This window comes from Labeo rohita, chromosome 10 (assembly GCF_022985175.1).
Source record: "Labeo rohita strain BAU-BD-2019 chromosome 10, IGBB_LRoh.1.0, whole genome shotgun sequence".
Taxonomy (NCBI): Eukaryota; Metazoa; Chordata; class Actinopteri; order Cypriniformes; family Cyprinidae; genus Labeo; species Labeo rohita.
In genome coordinates this window covers 13980301-13998804 of record NC_066878.1, presented here as the reverse complement: position 1 = coordinate 13998804, position 18504 = coordinate 13980301, and the positions used below count along the sequence as shown (strand labels likewise).

Here is an 18504-nt window from a genome sequence, read left to right as displayed (position 1 = left end):
TACTGATGTATATGAAGTTATAGAACTTATTAGAAACAGAAATCTTCTGTAAAATCATGAATGTCTTTACTGTCATGTTTAATAAATTAATATATCCTTGCTGAATAAAATTATTAATTTTCTTAAAAAAAAAAAAAATACTGACGACAAACTTGGTAGGGTATATGACACGCAGTGCTTGGTAGTAATCAGATCAGTAACCAGATTCCAAAAATAAAGTACTTGCAATTAAAGTATATTACATTTTAAAATGCTTATAATCAGATTACAGTTACTTTTTTGTTGGATTACAAGATGAGGGTACAATGGGGCTAAAGGCGACCCAGGGTAAAAGGCACTTTGATATTGTTCCCTTTCGAGGAACTCGAACTGCGTCCTCTAGGGGTCGCTATGGGGAACGCCATCTCCGTGACATCAAAAACATCAACAAAGTTGGCCGGCGACAGCCTATGACGTCATTTCCGGCGCGACTCATCGCTGCCAGTGTAAGTCGCTATCGGTGTGACCACAGTATAAAAGGACGCCGGTAGAACAGGACGGTCGCTTCTTCGTCTGAAGCTCACATCCGAATCATGGCGAAGAGACTAGAGGTTCATACGTACATACGTTACATACGTAACCTGAGACGTTCCCTTTCGAGGAACTCGAACTGCGTCCTCTTGGGGTTGCTATGGGGAACGGTTATACCCACGCTGCCATGCTGAGGGGAGTGCATGTCATATAGAGGCAAGCACTAAGTACCAACTGCCCTAAGCTTTAAGAGAGTTGCCCCTGGGACATAGTGACGGCTGTCAGTGACATTATCCCCTTCGGCCAGAACGCTTGGGCTGCATACCCCAACTTACCTGCAAGGGTCAGAGCACTGGACCGGGGGTAGAGCCTCAAGCCTGGAAACCGAAGTATTCCTTTAAGGGGATATGGCCAAGCGCCTAGGGTTACCTAGGTTGGCATGTCACCCAGGAGTTACCGCAGCTCTGCGAGGATCCCTCAGGAGCCGTATTACAGAACGCAAGTGGAAAACTCCTTGCTCAACTAGGTTGAGCGCGCTGGAACTAGAGTGTGTGATACCGTTCCTTTAGCCTGGCAGATGCTCTGGAGAGGGACCCAAGGTGACCGGGGTTTTAACCATCTCGAGAAAGGGTACGGGCAGTAGCACGTGAATCCCTACCATAAAGGATTTTAGAATGGACGCAAAGCTCCGGTGCATTCCATACCACAGCGTGGATTTTAGAAAAGTGCCCCAGGGTTCACGTGTGCACTTACCATATACATGGATTTGAGAAAGTGCCCAAGGGTTTGTGTGGGCCTTACCATAAGAATGGATTTTTAGACGTATCATTGAGAAACAGTGAAATAAGAGGACCCTCAGGGTGAGGGGAGCACTGCCGGCTTAGCAAGGCTCCAAGGGAGGCAGTAAGGGGAAACATTGGTTTCCCGAACGGGGCAATGCTCAAGCAGACCCTCAAGGTGAGGGGAGCATCGCTACTCCAATCAGACAGTTAGCCTCAGCTAGCTGTCTGAGATACTGCCATGGAGCCGATACACCTAACCAGCGTGAGAGGCCAGTGCGTTGGGGCAGGCTTCAAACTCCTGAGAGACAGGAGGAATACCCGACCCGCCCAATGATGACATGCTCTAAGAAGAACCCTCCCGTAGTGAGGGGAGCATCATCATGTCCTGGCAGCAGAGAAAGCACTATATGGCTGCGTAGAAAGCAGCAGCGTCCCCAGCCCTCTGGCTGTGCTGTGGGTATATTCTTGCGGGGCCAAGAGCCACTACCAATCCAGGCAGTCCTGTGCTAACCATCTCGACAGAAAGCATAGGCCTCGTTCTAGCAAGGCCCGCAGAACCTCGCGAACAAGGGCCTAGACCATATCCAGTGTTCCTCAGAGCACTGAGAGGGGTTCCCGCAGAAACACCATCTACTCATACGATGGTGAAAACCAACGTGGTCAAGCCCACTCCTCAGAGGGGCGACTCACTACATCACCAAGATGGTGTGAAGATAGGTCTGTATTCTGTATGATGATTGGGTGGATACCCTGGAACAGGAAGCCCCTCAGGGCAGGACGCAGACAGAGTGCCTCGGTTAGGCAGCCTGAAAGGCATACATTACTAGTCAGGGGGACCAGGAACCTCCTGCGATGAAAAAAATTCTGAAGAGCTTACCTGGAGGTAGGGCCGTAACCCTAAATATAGTGCTGTAGTGAGGACCTGAATGCCAAGAGCGGCCAAGATGTCTCCATCGCAGGCAGATCCAAGGACAAGCAGGCCACAACCATAGTCAGAAGACCAGAGGGGGGGTGCTCGAAGAGGACCTACCAAAGGAAACACACAAGACAGGTCCCAGAAATACAGCATGGTTAGAAACATAATAAGGGATCGTACTCACCCACCGTGGTTCCCACGCCTGACTCCAATTACCGGATAGACCTTCTTGAGAAACTGCCCAGACCATCATAGTGGGTCATCTACTTATAACCCTAACAGGGGAGATAACACCATCTAGGCATGGGCACAGGGAGACCACTGCTTAAAATGCCGCATCCCGGCAGCAACGCCGGTCTTGTGACCAGCCACAAACCCCCACCACGCTGAGTCAGACGGCGTGGCACCCACCACACAGGGCCACAGCCCACCGCATGCACTCAATTCGAGCTTTTGGTTGCAGACAAAAGGTCAGTGAAGACGAAGAGGAGACCGTCCTGTTCTACCAGCGTCCTTTTATACTGTGGTCACACCGGTAGTGACGCACCGGCAGCGACGAGTCGCGCCGGAAGTGACGTCATAGGCTGTTGCCGGCCAACTTTGTTGATGTTTTTGTATGTAGGCTTCAGACACAGGTCACAGAGATGGCGTTCCCCATAGCGACCCCTAGAGGACGCAGTGTCTCAATCCCTTCTCAGGGAACCAGGGTTACATACGTAACCTGAGACGTTTTCCTTGAAACCACTAGATGGCAGAAAAACGTGGCATATCACTTTCCAAAACATCTGCTTTTCTTGATACGTGCAAATTTGCCTGATCTTTTGACGCGATTGCGGGCAGCAGTGGAAAGATGATTGTGTGCTTGCTTGATCTAATATTTGGTGTTTTTAAAAATGTTGTCGATTTAAGTAGCAAATGAGAATCTCTAAAATGTTTGAGACTTGAGACAAAGGTCTTGAGACAAAAGTCTTCTTAATGCTTTTCAGTTTTGTTTAAAGGGGTCATCGGATGCAAAGTTCACTTTTACATGTTGTTTGAACATTAATGTGTGTTGGCAGTGTATGTACAAATCTACCCTATAATGGTAAAAATCCATGCAGTGGTTTTTAATTAATCTGTAAAAATAATGTCTCCTTTTTCAAATCTAGCCATTCTCACCATAGGCCGCTCCCACCATAGTTGATTGACATGAGCGTCTTACCTCAGATCAGCTCTCACAGTCTAACCTCCATTGTTTCAATGCAAGGGATGTAAGTTAGACAAGAATATCTCCGACTGAGCGATTGAGGTAGAGGTCTGCGCGGGACTGTTTTTTTAGTCCCGCTCCCGCCCGCTCCCGCGAAGTTTTATTCTGCACCCACCCTCTCCCGCTATATATTCACTCTTTGTTCACCCGCTGCCCGCTTAGAATAATTTTCTTCCCGACCCGACCGTTCCCGCTAAATTTTTATCTGTTTCCAGAATCTCACATTCAAACCAAAAGAGAGAGATAACAAAAAAAATTGTAGGTTGTACAACAATTTATTTAATTTATTATATTAATTATATTAATTAATACGTCTCTCCTACAAAAGAAAATATATAAATACAGCAATAATAACTAGTAATAAATTAAATGATATTTCAAAATTGTAAGCCATTAATGAAATTAACGAAAACCTTTACTTACTTGCAAAATCACCTTTTCCAAATTATTTTAAATTCATTTAAATTTAAATTAATTATTTTATTTATTTGTGTGCAGCGCGTGCATAACAGTCATGAGCACAGGCCGTACAGGTGCTCGATAAGAATGAGTAAAGCGCAGATATGCTGTTCAGAAAGGACGTCGGGAACGGCATATTATTAGACCACCCGCTCCCGTCCAAATTACACCAGAGTTACCGACCGCTACCGCGTTTTGTTTGTAAATTTATTCCCGCGTAGCAAAAAATCTGGTCGGGTCCCGGGAATGCAGACCTCTAGATTGAGGTGTGTTGCTGGATGTAATAATGAACATAGTGGTCGTCATTTACTCCCGACATCTGAGCCGCTGAAGATGCAGTGGATAACGTTTGTTTGTGAAGGAAATGTGCCTCCCGATCTACATAAATGCGTCTATGTTCACACAAATCATTCGTGATCCAGCTTCACCTACAGCAGAAGTGAGTATAAGGGTTTTTTTTTTATGAATCTCTGCAATCACCTTTCCTAATAACGTGCTAGTTGGCAAGTTTCACGGCTAAACGCACTAAATGCAGCTAAAGTAACAATCTCTCAGAGCAGCAGAGAAAAGAGAGGGGTGGGGCAAGCAGAGCTCATTTGCATTTAAAGAAACAATCCCTTCAGAATGGGATGATTTTTGCAGAGCTCATTTTGACAAGGTAAACAGGGTGTTGTTTTACACAACCATTGAGAATTTTTAACCAAAGTATATTATAGACTTTTCATTAAGACCCTAAAGAATCATATCAACTTGTGGAAAATGGGCATTCGATGAGATAATTAAAGCAGCAGTTTTTAAATAATGAAAGAATATGTCAAAGTATGGTATTCGGGGTAAAAAGCACCCCTGCTGTTGGGGCTAAAAGGCCCAATAAATAACATGATAATTAATAAAAGGCTGACTTTCCATTTGTTGACATGACATTGTTAGATTCAGATGGTAAATATCATATATTATGTTGGGTGTCCATCGTAGAGATAATCACCATGTTTAGAATGAAACCATCATATTCAAAAACATGATATCAATCATATCATATGATAAAATATAATTTGTTGTTACTACTGTAAATATATATTTAATTACGATCTCCTTCAGTACTTTCAGAATCTTTACATTTTAAATTGACTTTACTTCTGTATTTTAAAATATGTTTATATTAACATTTTAATGACAGTATATTTATTAAACAAAAAATAACTATTTTATTTATCAAAACAAGCAGAAAATAGTACAAACTTTGTTTTAACATATAGTATTATTTTAGCTGAAGTTTTTGTTCTTTTAGCCCTGTTAATTGCCCTGATTAATAATTTATTGATTCTGGAAGTCTGGACAAAAATATTTCAAACCTGGAATAGGTGAAGAATTGATTTTTATTAATGTTTGTACATGTAATGCAGGGATTCTCAAACATTTTGTCAGTCAAACCCCTTAAAATATAATATTTTCTTGCTGTGGAAGTTAATATTTTAATAATTTAACACATTTGCATGTTTACAGTTCTCATGTCGGTTAATGGTTGCATTAACATGCAGGTAAACAAATAAAACATTCAAATTTTAGTGTTCAACTGTTATAGCTATTATTTGACATATTTATGATTTAATTATTTATTAGGTTTTTATCACCTCACTATTCACTATTTACTCTCACTCAGTAATCAACTCACTAATGTAAGGTTGAATTCCTTTAATGATGTTGATATCAAAAATTAAATATATTTTCTTTCTTTTAGCTTTTTTATATAAATATGATACATTCATGTTTTTTTTTAAAACAAATCTAATAATCAGTAATCTAAAATGTAGTCAGAACACATTACCTAAATTGAGTAACCCATTACATTACTAATTACCCTTTTCATCATGTAATCTGTTATCAGTAATGGACTACAATTTGTAAGTAATCTACCCAGCTTTGATGACAGCTACTAATTTTAACTCATGACATGATCATGTAAAGTAGTTATATTTTCACTCGTTACAAAATGTTACACTACTTTACATGGCACTTCGCTGCACTCACAGCCTAAGGTAATTGTATTCGTGAGGGCTCTCCATACTTGCCATCTTCAAAGGCACACTGCCATCTGTTGGGCTCACACTACAAAGTAAAGAGGGAAACAACTGAAGTCAGCGGAGTTCAGCTGGACTTTGACTACGTGGGATTCTGTCCTGGTTTCTTGCTCTGATCTATTCTGAATTTTTGCCACCTCTGGCATCTCTTTCTTTCCTGAGCCGGAGTTTCACATTTGCCCATTCTTTAAACACACACTATTATTATTTCTATAAAATCTGGTTGCATTCTTCTTAGTGGTATGTATTATATTATATACAGTACACAGTCAGAGAAAAAGTGCAAAAATTGTACCTTTAGGGATACATCAGCTTGACAGTACCCTCAAAGGGTGCATATTAGTACCTTAGAGTAGTAATATGTAGTCTTAAATGGGTCATTGGATGCCCATTTTCCACAAGTTGATATGATTCTTTAGGGTATTAATGAAAAGTCTGTAATATACGTTGGTTAAAAATTTCAATGGTTGTGTAAAACAACACCCTTTGTCAAAATGAGCTCTGCAAAAATCATCCCATTCTGAGGGGACTGTTCCTTTAAATGCAAATGAGCTCTGCTCACCCCACCCCTCTCTTCTCTCTGTGGAGTGACGAGCCTGTTTAATTTATCCGCATTTAGCCATGTTTAGCCGCTAAACTTGCTAATTAGCATGTTATTAGGAAAGGCGATCTCAATGATTCATAAAAAAACCCTTATACTCTCTTCTGCTGTAGGTGAAGCTGGATCACGAATGATTCGTGAGAACATAGACGGATTGCGGCTCAGATGTGGGGAGTAAATGACGACCACTATGTTCATTATTACATCCAGCAACACAACACCTCAATCGCTCAATTGGAGATATTCTTGTCTAACTTACATCCCTTGCATTGAAACAATGGAGGTTAGACTGTGAGAGCTGATCTGAGGTAAGACGCTCATGTCAATCAACTATGGTGGGAGCTCGATATGGTGAGAATGGCTCGATTTGAAAAAGGAGACATTATTTTTACAGATTAATTAAAAACCACTGCATGGATTTTTATCATTATAGGGTAGATTTGTACACTGCCAACACACATTAATGTTCAAACAACATGAAAAAGTATTACTTTAAAAGTAATAAAGCATTCTGTAAAGACCGAGGAATATGATTGGATGCACTTTTGGTCCTACTCCTTCTGCTGAAGATATAAATATTAGGGCTGTCAGTTTAACGCGTTAATTAATTAGTTATGAAAAAATAATGTGATTAAAATATTTTAACGCAGTTAACGCACTGGCCCCGCCCCCAGACCTGAATGTGATCTTATATTTCAAATAGTTGACTGTTGACAAATATGATGCAGGGCAACAACTCCACAAATGCAATTACACCCCAAAAATTCAAGATACTGGTGCAAAAAAAATGCCACTGTTTGTGTCTTATATTTATATATATCACATATGACACAATGTCAGACGGGCAGCAAGAGCAATATGACACGAGTGCTGATTTTGTCCCGATCTATCACAAGCTTAAATGTGTTTTATACAACAATTCAGTAAATAAGAAGTTGATATTGTGTTATATTTTAAACACAATGTTTTGCTCAATTTTGCAGAGAACATATTACCGTTGAAGCCACAGCAGAATTAAAACAGTGTTTAGTTTCTAAATGAATCTGCGTTTTGAATTAATCGTATGAATCAATGATTCAAAAGCCCATTCATAAAGAGAGCCATTTACTTAATTCCTGAATGAATCGGATGAATAAATGAACGACTCATAAAGACATTTACCACCACCTGCTGGCAGATTTAGTTTCTTATTTAGAAAAAAAAAGTCATTATTTACTCACCCTCATACTGTAAAAAACAAAAAACACAATTTGTTGAGTCAACTTAAAAAAATGTTACCCTGCTGCCTTAAATTTTTAAGTTCAGTCAACTCAAATAAGTTTATTCAACTTGAAATGTTAAGTTGTACTAAGTAACAACTTAGATATTTATGTTTGTTAAACTTAAAAGCTAGGTAAGTAACCCAGCTCCCCTAAATTTTTAAGTTGAATCAACTCAAATATCTAAGTTGTCACTTAGTATAACTTAACATATGAAGTTGAATAAACTTTTCTTTGAGTTGACTGAACTTAAAATTTTAAGGCAGCCGGGTAACATTATTTTAAGTTGACTCAACAAATTGTTTTTTACAGTGCATGTCGTTTCTAACCTTTCTTTTGTGGAACATGAAAGAAGGTGTTTTGAAGACTGTTGGTTACTAATGACTTTCATCGTATGAACAAATTATCTTCTTACATATTCCGTATTTTACATTAGGTCGCTGCAGCCTGAAAGTTTATGTGTATCAAATTTTAAGTTGAATCAAATAAAATATTTCTTTCTAAAGCTACAATTTGTAATGTCTACTTGATAGTTTCTCATTCAACACAAAAATAGCTTTAAATAATCTTTTGTGGGTATTTTCACTATCAAATTTATTTTGCGAATAATTAGATTAATTCATTGAAACATTGTGTAATTAATTAGATTAAAAATTTGAATCGACTGACAGTCCAGTATGAACCATTTCGAACAAGACTTTCTGATTTGTAAATCAGAATGAATACTTCAAATGATGTAATATTAGTATAACCTAAATGGATAACCTCTAGGTTCAACTGTTAATTAAATTAAGTTCATTTTAAATTAAGCATTTAAATGGAAAAATATTGTGCTTATTTCATTTATTTAATTTAGTGAATTATATCAAATGAGAAGTAGTGCTCCTCAGTACATAATCCTGTGCTGCCTTAAATGCTGGGCTTAAAAAAGCATTTAATGCTTATAATACTCTGCTTTAGAGGCTTAAATAATTAAATTAATTGAAAAACAACCTAATTTTAACAACCTCCAGTCACACTTTATTTCACTTGCACAAACTTTTCGAGGCTATCTGGAGTCCCAGATGGTTTGTTTCAAGAAGTGAAGTAAAATTATATTTTTGCACCTGATTCAGCAGTGTGTTATTTTGGTCACTAGTCCAGTAAGCCTCTAAAAAAATGAACAAGAAATAAAATAATTTACAATTGTCCTATTTTAAGTGCACATGAATGTACATTTTAAATGCCATTGAGAAAATTAATCTGAGGATTTGTTTGGTAAACAGCCCAGGTAGGGGCCTTGTCTGCATATAAAAAAAAAGAAACTAGATGACACTACAGGCTACAAGAAATGCTGATAGGATGTAGGGATGAAAGTGAACTGGGGTCTCAGCCCTGCAGATGTAGGCACACACGCATGCTACATTACTCGCTGTGTGCACACACAGAGGTGCTTTGTCAATTATTTACACCGGATGTTGCAGCTCAGACACACGCTGTCCCCTCACACGGTCCCTAAGCGCTTTGACACAGGTTACATATTAAAAACAGCACAAACCCTGCATATAACGTGGATTAAAACATACCTCGGTTGTTACAGAAAGATAATTAACTACAGCATTGGAATGTTATTGGGAGAAGGACAGAAGAGTAGGATCAGTGAAAGAGGATGAAAGCAAAAACAGATAAGAAGGGGGAGAGCGATGCTGTAAGAACAGGAAAATATGACATCAGGTTTGAATGTCTAGTAAAGCAGTGTTGCTGAACAGTAGCAGCCGCACTATATTAGAAAGTACACATGTGGTAAGGTTTTTTTTTTTAAAAGAAATTATTACTTTTATTCAGCAAGTATGCATTAAATAAATAAAAAATGGCAGTAAGTTATTATATTGTTGCAAAAGATTTCTTATTTCAAATGCTGTTTTCAGAACTATTCATCAAAGAATCTCAAAGGATTAGTTCACTTCCAGAATGATAATTTACTCACCCACATGTCATCCAAGATCAAGTTTGTGTCTTTTTTCTTCAGTTGAAAAGAAATTAAGGTTTTCGAGGAAAACATTTCAGGATTTTTCTCTATATAATGGACTTCAATGGGGATCAGCAGGTTGAAGGTCCAAATTGCAGTTTCAATACAGCTTCAAAGAGCTTCACTGAAAATCCAGGGCTGCATACACAATCCCAGCCAAGAAATAAGGGTTTTTGTTTAGCAAAAAGATTTCTTCATTTTCTAAAATGCGTGACCTTTCTGATGTAACTACATAATGCGTGAGGTCAAGTTAGTGCAAGACGAGCATTTGTGGTTAAATAGTATATACATTTTTATTTTTCCTTGGCCGGGATAGTGAAGTGCCTTTTGAAGCTGGATTGAAACTGCAATTTGGACCTTCAACTCATTGTTTTGCATTGAAGTCATCTATATGGAGAAAAATCCTGGAATGTTTTCCTCTAAAACCTTGATTTTCTTTTTGACTGAAGAAAGAAAGACACAAACATCTTGCATGTAAGTTATTTTGAAGACTGTTGGTTACCATGACTTTCATCGCATGAACAAAAAATACTGAGATGTTTCTCAAATGATCTTCTTTTATATTCCATATTTTACATTAGGTCGTTGCAGCCAAAATGTTTGTGTAATAAATTTCATGTTGAATCAAATACAATATTTATTTCTAAAGCTACAAATTTTAATGTCTAATTGATACTTTCCCATTTAACACAAAATAGCTTTAAATAATCTTTTGTGGGTATTTTCACTATCAAATTTATTTTGCAATTAATTAATTAATTAATTGAAACATCATGTAATTAATTGGATTAATTAGACATGGGGGTGAATAAATTATCAGGAAACTTTCTGGAAGTGAACTAATCACTTAAAGAACTGTATCATGGTTTTCCCAAAAAAATATCACTTTTTGATAATAATAGTAAATGTTTCTTGAGCAGCAAATCAACATATTAGAATGATTTCTCAAGGATTGTGTGACACTGAAGATATAACGTTTGCTGAAAATTCATCTTTGCCATCACAGTAATGAAGTGCATTTTAAATTATATTAAAATAGAAACAGTTTTCGCATTAGATTTGCTTTGTTAGACCTATAAATTAAATTACTTGTGACTAATTGAATGATTTCTTTTTTTTTTTTTTTTTTTTTAGAAAACAACATAACGCATAATGTGTGCAGGTTTTGTCATTTTGTCTATGACAATCATAGCAGAATTAATTTGGTTTAACCCATTAACTGTCACTCCCAATTTGAACATAGATGTGAAAATGCACTATTCAAACTTAAATTTTAATAATTCACGAACAAATGCATTATGTAATATGATTTTAATGTACATTTTCAATGGAAATGCAATGTCTGATTTTAAAATGCCTTTCAAAATATGAATTTTGAGATTTTAAGTTTTCAACTGATATATAATTTCTTATATCTAAAACGTGATAGGGAAAAAGGCAACAAGAAAGTCTTTGCATAAAATTTAATAAAGGATGAGTGAAAAATACAGTGAAAAACAATGTTGGACTTCTATATCACTGCTCTTAGAATGTTGCTTGACAAATAAAATTCACATACAGTATACTGATTTAGTGTAATTCGACTGGTCCAAGAGTGCTGATATAGAATGTAACAGCTTGGGGACATTTCACGGTTTGTATCACTTACATGTGTTAACAGCACAACTGGAAACTAACGTGGAATTTTGAATGAAGCAAGGAGTGGGTTTTGAAAAAAAGCCTGTTTTTTTCTCAGTTCAACATCGCTCTAAGCGGCATTTTGTTCACCAAAGGGAGCGTGAAATGGGAAACCTGGAGTGGTACATATGCTATTTTCAAGTAATGTTTTGATTTGAATGATGCTATATATGAGCTAAGTGCACATAAATGGGGCATGAACATTTACCTGTGGTCGTGTCATACAAGAAGCAAGTACTATACTGTATATTTCTTAAAGGCCTGTATACAATTTTAAGAATGCTATTTTAAACCTCTTCTTACTAATTTGTTCCCTCCACTCCTCCATCTGGATCATGGCTAGCACATAGCGTTCAAAACATTTTCTGGGTTTTTACTTGAGCCCTGGGGCGCCGCACTGGCGATGATCCATTTGACCAGACAGCATTTCATGAGGGACTTGCGGGAGATGCGCGGCTTCTGCCACTTCCCGTTGCTCTCCTTCTGCCCGCTGGGGTCCCCGTCCCGCCCGTTGGCATCAGGCAGCAGACCTCCATCGACGCCCTTCTGTCCATCTGCCTGGAGGACAAAGACAATGAGAAAACACATTAAAAGAACCCAGATCTTAAAAGGAAGTCAAGGTGGTCTCACAGAATCTCTTTGAATGTGCTGTTATTACAACCCACACTGTCTGCTTAGACACGTTATTGTTAGTTTATCAAAACATGAAGATAAAATATTTTCCATTGTCACATCAGGATGATTGTGGGGATTTTACCCCTGCAGTTAATTTTTAATTGGTTAAACTGATGGCGTTGCAACACGCCACATGTTACTATGCTCTCTAGCCACCCATAGATGGTTCCACCACCAGCAACAGAAATGACAAACACATCAAAGATGAGTAAGGTGAGAGACGTGCTAAAAGACACACAGTGAGCAAAATAAAAAAGTAAGAGTGAGGAAATTGTCTAAGGAATTGCAGCTTTAAAGAAAAATATTAAACACGGCTTCAAAAATGGACTCATCCTCATGGAAATGCACGCATCTGTGAAAGTTCGCTTGCGTGCGAATCATCTTGAATGGCATGAGGAATCCTGTGAGGGCCCTCACTTTTTTTCTTGTTCTTATTTGAATATAAAAAGACAGTAAGCGTTGCTCTAAACATTTAGAGCATCGCTAAATAATTCAACCTCCCTAAAAACAGCATCAATAAAACATCAGGGGCTAGCATCATTTTTGAGGGCCAGCATGTGTTAAATATTGCCATGAAAGAGAATTAGTATTGCTCACCAAAGAACTACAAAGAACATTTTTAATTCTCCAAAAATACACAGAATTTAAGCACTTAAGAGTTGTAAATATCTACAAACACTAATTTGCTTCACTACACATCTGCCCTAACAGGCAGTGGGGAGTGTTGCATAATCACACCAGCAAATTCATTGCAGAGAGCAAGGCTGTTTCTTTCCTGGCTGTATTTGTGTGTTATACTGTGATTTGGTTGATAACAATGCTCAATGTCATGTGGGCATGTGTGTATTTTTGCTAGACTGTCATGTTGTCACCTACAGACCTTGGCACCTGCTGCATTATTGACATGGCTACAGTGAGTCAGTCGAGTGTATCGTGTACGGTAAGCAATGTCAACATAGCAGGCTCCAATTAATCTCTGGCTTGACCACTGACTGCTCAACCTGTCCCAAACAACCACATATGGCACCTTCAACACAAACAGTCCTTGATATCCCCACAGGAACACCAGGGTAGCTGCGTCAGTGGCACTGCACTGGTGCTATAAAAAACAGAGCAGCATGATATACAAGGGATTTTGGTGAGAGTGACGGTGATTCTTGCTTATAAAGGTTGCAGATTTATTGTTGACTTCCTCATAACAACTTCATAACCTTTAATCAGATCAATCCATTTGTCTTGACCTCTACCAGAGTGAACTTTCAATATATCAACTGCTGTTGGAATTGAGTGGGTACACAACAACGTGCCTACAAAAGAAATCACACTAGAGAGTCGGACCAAGGCAAGACAAGGTTATTTAGAAAGCACATTTCATATATTTAATTTAATTTGAGTAGAAACAAGTGTAGTACTAGTTGAGCAGGCCTGAGAAACAACACACAGCTCTGAGTTTATTTTACAGCACTGTCTGAACAGATTATAGAGCAACAATATCTGAGCATACTTCAGAAATGCGCTAAAATTATTCTAGATTTGCACTGTACGTTAACATTTTAAAACAACACTTACTGATAAGACTCATGAGCAGTTTATTCCAAAGCAGCATTAACCAAACAGATACTTCAGATCAGTGCTATCTGAAATTTCTATTTTAGAGCAGCACTATATGAGCAGAATGTAGAGCGACCCTAGCTAAGCACATTTCAGAGAAGCGTTATCTGAAATTATTGTAGAGTGGCACTATCTGAGCAGATTATGGAGCAACACTAGCTGAGTAGATTTCAGAGCTGCACTATCACTATACAAAAAGATTATAGAGCAACACCAGCTAAACAGACTTCAGAGCAGTGCTATCTGAAATTATTCTAGAGCAGCGCTATCCAAACAAATTATAGAGCAACACCATCTGAGCAGACTTATAAGCAGCACTTTCTGTTCTAGAGCAAGACTATCTGGGCAGATAGTGACACTAGCGGGAACAGACTTCAGAGCAGTGTTATCTGATATTATTCTAGAGCAGCACAATATGAGCAGATTATAGAGTGACACTAGCTAAAAAGACTTTAGAGCAGTGCTATCTGAAATTATTCTATAGCGGCACTATTCGAGCAGATCATGGAGCAACACTAGCTGAAATTATTCTAGAGCAGCACTATCCAAACAGATTAAAGAGTAACACTATCTGAGCAGACTGCAGAGCAGTGATATCTGAAATTATTATAGAGCAGCACTATATGGGCAGATTATAAAGTTACACTTGTTGAGCAGACTTCAGAAGAGCGTTATCTGAAATTTTTCTAGAGCAGCACTATTTTAGCAGATCATAGAGCAACTATCTGAGCACACTTCAGAGCGGCGCTATCTGAATTTATTCTAGAGCAGCACTATCCAAAAAGATTACAGAGTAACACTAGCTGAGCAGAATTCAGAGCAGCACTTTCACTATCCAAATAAATTACAGAGCAAAACAAGCTAAGACTTCAGAGCAGTGCTATTTGAAATTATTATAGAGCAGCACTATCTAACAGATTACAGAGAGAAAGTATCTGAGCAGACTTCAGAACAGTGCTATCTGAAATGATTATAGAGCAGCACTATATGGGCAGATTATAGAGTGACACAAGATGAGCAGACTTCACATCAGTGTTATCTGAACTTTTTCTAGAGCAGCAGTATTTTAGCAGATCGTAGACCAGCACTATCTGAAATTATTCTAGAGCAGCACTATTTGAGCAGATCATAGAGCGACACTATCTGAGCAGACTTCAGAGTGGTGCTAACTAAAGTTATTCTAGAGCAACATGTTCCAAAAAGATTTTACAGCAATGCTAGCTGAGCAGACTTTAGAGCAGCACTATCAGAACAGATTCTAGAGCAAAAAAAGCTAAGCAGACTTCAGAGCAGTGCAATCTGAAATTATTCTAGAGCAGCACTATTCAAGCAGAGTATGAAGTGACACTATCTGAGCAGACTTCAGTGGCGTTATCTGAAATTATGCTTGAGCAGCACTATCTGAGCATATTGTAGAGCGACACTAGCTGAGCAGATGAGCAGACTTTAGAGTGGTGATATCTGAAATGATTCTAGAGCAGCACTAATCAAGCAGAGTATGAAGTGACACTATCTGAGCAGACTTCAGTGGCGTTATCTGAAATTATGCTTGAGCAGCACTATCTGAGCATATTGTAGAGCGACACTAGCTGAGCAGATGAGCAGATTTTAGAGTGGTGTTATCTGAAATGATTCTAGAGCAGCACTATCTCAGCATATTTTGGAGCGACACTAGCTGAGCAGACTTCAGAGCGGCATTATCTGAAATTATTATAGAGCAGCACTATCTGAAAAGATTATAGAGCAACACTAGCCGAACAATCTTCAGAGCAGCGCTATCCAGACAGATTATAGAGCAGAGCTATCTGAAATTATTCTAGAGCAGTGGTTCCGAACTAAGTTCATGATTGATGTGCAGGGGGAGATGAGTTGCAATGGAGTCCTGTAGCAAACATTCTTCTCTTTTGTCTTGCTGAAGAGAATAATTGTGTCACTGCACAGCTCAAGGTCTCTTATCTGTGATAAGGCTATGACACTGTTGTGTCACCAGCAAACTTGATGAGGTGGTTATTCTGATGCTGGGCAACAGAGTCATAAGTGAGTACCGTAAACAGTAAGCAGCTGAGAACACAGCCCTTAGGGGCGCCGGTGTTTAGAGCGAAAGAGTGCAATGTATTTTCACAGACTCCTGCTGCCTGAGTTCTGTCAGTCAAGAACTCCAGGACTCAGCTGCAAAGTGTGTTGGTTTAATGTTGTTGAATGCTGAGCTGAAGTCAAAGAACCCCATTTTGACAACTGTCTTTGTGCTGCAAGTGTGAGAGAGTCGAATGACATGATATGGCATCCTCAGAGGAGCAGTTGTGTTTGTAAGCAAACTGTAAGGGGTTCAGTGTGGGTGGTTTGATGGTTTTGGTGTGAGTCATGGCCATTTCATGACAATGACACCCATTGCCACAGAGTTAAAGTCATTAAGGCAGGTTATTGATGATTTCATTGGCACAGCCATAGCAGTTTTGAATATTGGGACCACAGATTGTGCTAGTAAGATGGTAAAGATGTCTGTAAGGCCATCTATCAGCTGGGTCAAGCATCTTTTCAGCATCTGGCCAGGAATGCCATATGGGTCAGCAGCCTTAACTCTCAGCAGAGTTCTTTTTACCTCAAACCTGGAGTGCTGGTGGCTCTCCAGGTGTTCCTGGATCTTCTGGGTATATACAAACTTTACCTTTAATTTTGTTACCTGACCTGAAAGCAGCGTCTCATGTTTTGAGGAGAGAGTATATTTCTGCTTTAAGCCAAGGCTTCTGGTTTAACAACAAATAAACACTTAGCACATTAATCTAAAAAATCCGTTCATATATGCAAGTTTGAAACAATGCTTAAAGTCTGGGGTCCACAATGCAATTCACAGTCTAAATCCCAACAGTGACAGACAATCAGTCATCTTGTTCTCTGCCCACCCAATGATGTTGCCTTTGGGCTGTACTTTGGATCTTTCATGTGACAGATTCTCAGAGACCAAAGAGTAAGAAATTCTCCTGTTTAGAATTTGGCAAAATGTTCACTGAATTATTAAATATTACTTAGAGTTATGTTGTGTTTGAATTTTAAAACAGTCTGCCAGCATGGAGAGGCAACATTACATCAATTCAGAAACAGAGGCCCCCCAGTGTAAGCTGCATCTCATTCTTCAGGAACCAAAGAAGAACCTAATTTCCTTCCTCCTCTTCCTTTGTCTGGTAAGTATAATGATCAAATAAACATAGACACCATCAATGCTATACTTTTTATGTTATGCAAGTGTCACATTTTGATAAGAGAGCATTTGTGTATGCACCTACAAATATCACCAGTGTAATGGGAACATGCAATGTTATAATGTAAAATATTAAAAGAAAATGTGGATAACATTTCTCAGAATTCCTTTACAGTCCTCTCAATGTTGACTGGCCTGAGAAACTACCTGAAATACCATTAGTAATCTGGTATAGATATTGAAATATTTATTTCTGGCCCTTTTCCCCGTTTCCTCCAAACCATCTTATATTACGTTAGCCAAAGGACATGAAGGGCATGATATCAAATTCCTGACACAGGCTGTTCTAAAGTAGTCTTAAGAAGACAGTGTTACATAATAATCAGATTAGTGGTTATAAAAGTCACTATCCAACAAACTTTATAGATGAAACTGGCTTAGGGCTCCTTTCAAGACAACTTAACACAATTTAAATCTCTCTCTCTCTCTCTCTCTCTCTCTCTCTCTCTTTCTCTCTCTCTCACACACACTTCAGATTTTAGCTTTCACAAATTCTTAGAAATTGTGAATGAAGACCATCTTAGAAATCAGGCAAACATAAAACTAAACAGGAATCAGCCTTAAGCAAATTTGATCTGTTTATCTATAATGTATCTAACAAAATATTTGCTGTAGAAAATTGATTGTCATTAATGAAGAGGCGGAATTAAACATGCACAATACAGAAAGTTTAACGCACCAGTTCTGTATTCATTCCCGAAATGCCTATTTGTGAACACGCGGACTGGATTAAAGTTTCTAAACACTTCTGAGTGAAAGACACAAAAAGATAAATAGATAGCAGATTCTTTGCGTTTCAAAATCGTTTACCAGAACGCGTTATTTCTGTTTATAATTCTTTAAACAACTACATCATTAGTTGGAGACTGAATAATAGATTATTAACAGATTAAGGTACAGCATCTTACCTGCATGATGTTAAGGGTGTCTGTTTTGTTGATTAAATAAATGTTGAAGGATCTTTGTTCAAGCGCGATCTCATTTACTGTCTGCTTTGATGGTACTGTAGACAGATGTGAAAACAGAAGAATATCCAGCTCGAATATTTTAGTGACAGTGGAGGGGACGCGAGAGAGAGAGAGAGAGAGAGAGAGAGCGAGAGAGAGAGAGAGAGAGAGAGCGCTCGTGATGGAACAGTCATTCGGTAAATTCAACGTCAGTTTATCTAAAATCAATAGATTCACACATTACCTGTTTTAAGTGACGACTAATGTTTACTTTATGATGTCTTATAATTGTAAATACGTTATTCGGTTGGAGAGTATTGTTAATTTTATGGAGGTTTTAGCTTAAAATAAATCTTAAAATCAAATAGATTTATTTTTTGTGAAAAGAATAATAATTTATTTTTTGATAGTTTGTTCACTTGTTCATTGATTAACCAAATACTGTCCCAAGAAGTTAATTTGAGTAAGCAACTGGCTAA

At 38.3% G+C, this 18504-nt stretch overlaps 1 protein-coding gene across 1 annotated transcript; it reads right to left on the bottom strand.

Annotated features, from left to right (window-relative positions):
* Positions 1-10966: 10966 nt before the first annotated feature.
* Positions 10967-18129, bottom strand: LOC127171598 (calsenilin-like). Its single transcript, XM_051120348.1, has 2 exons — positions 17987-18129; positions 10967-12094 (listed from the first exon to the last, which is right to left on the bottom strand). Exons 1-2 carry the CDS (start codon positions 17990-17992, stop codon positions 11876-11878), a joined length of 225 nt encoding a protein of 74 aa, XP_050976305.1. The 5' UTR covers positions 17993-18129; the 3' UTR covers positions 10967-11875.
* Between the last annotated feature and the right edge of the window lie 375 nt (positions 18130-18504).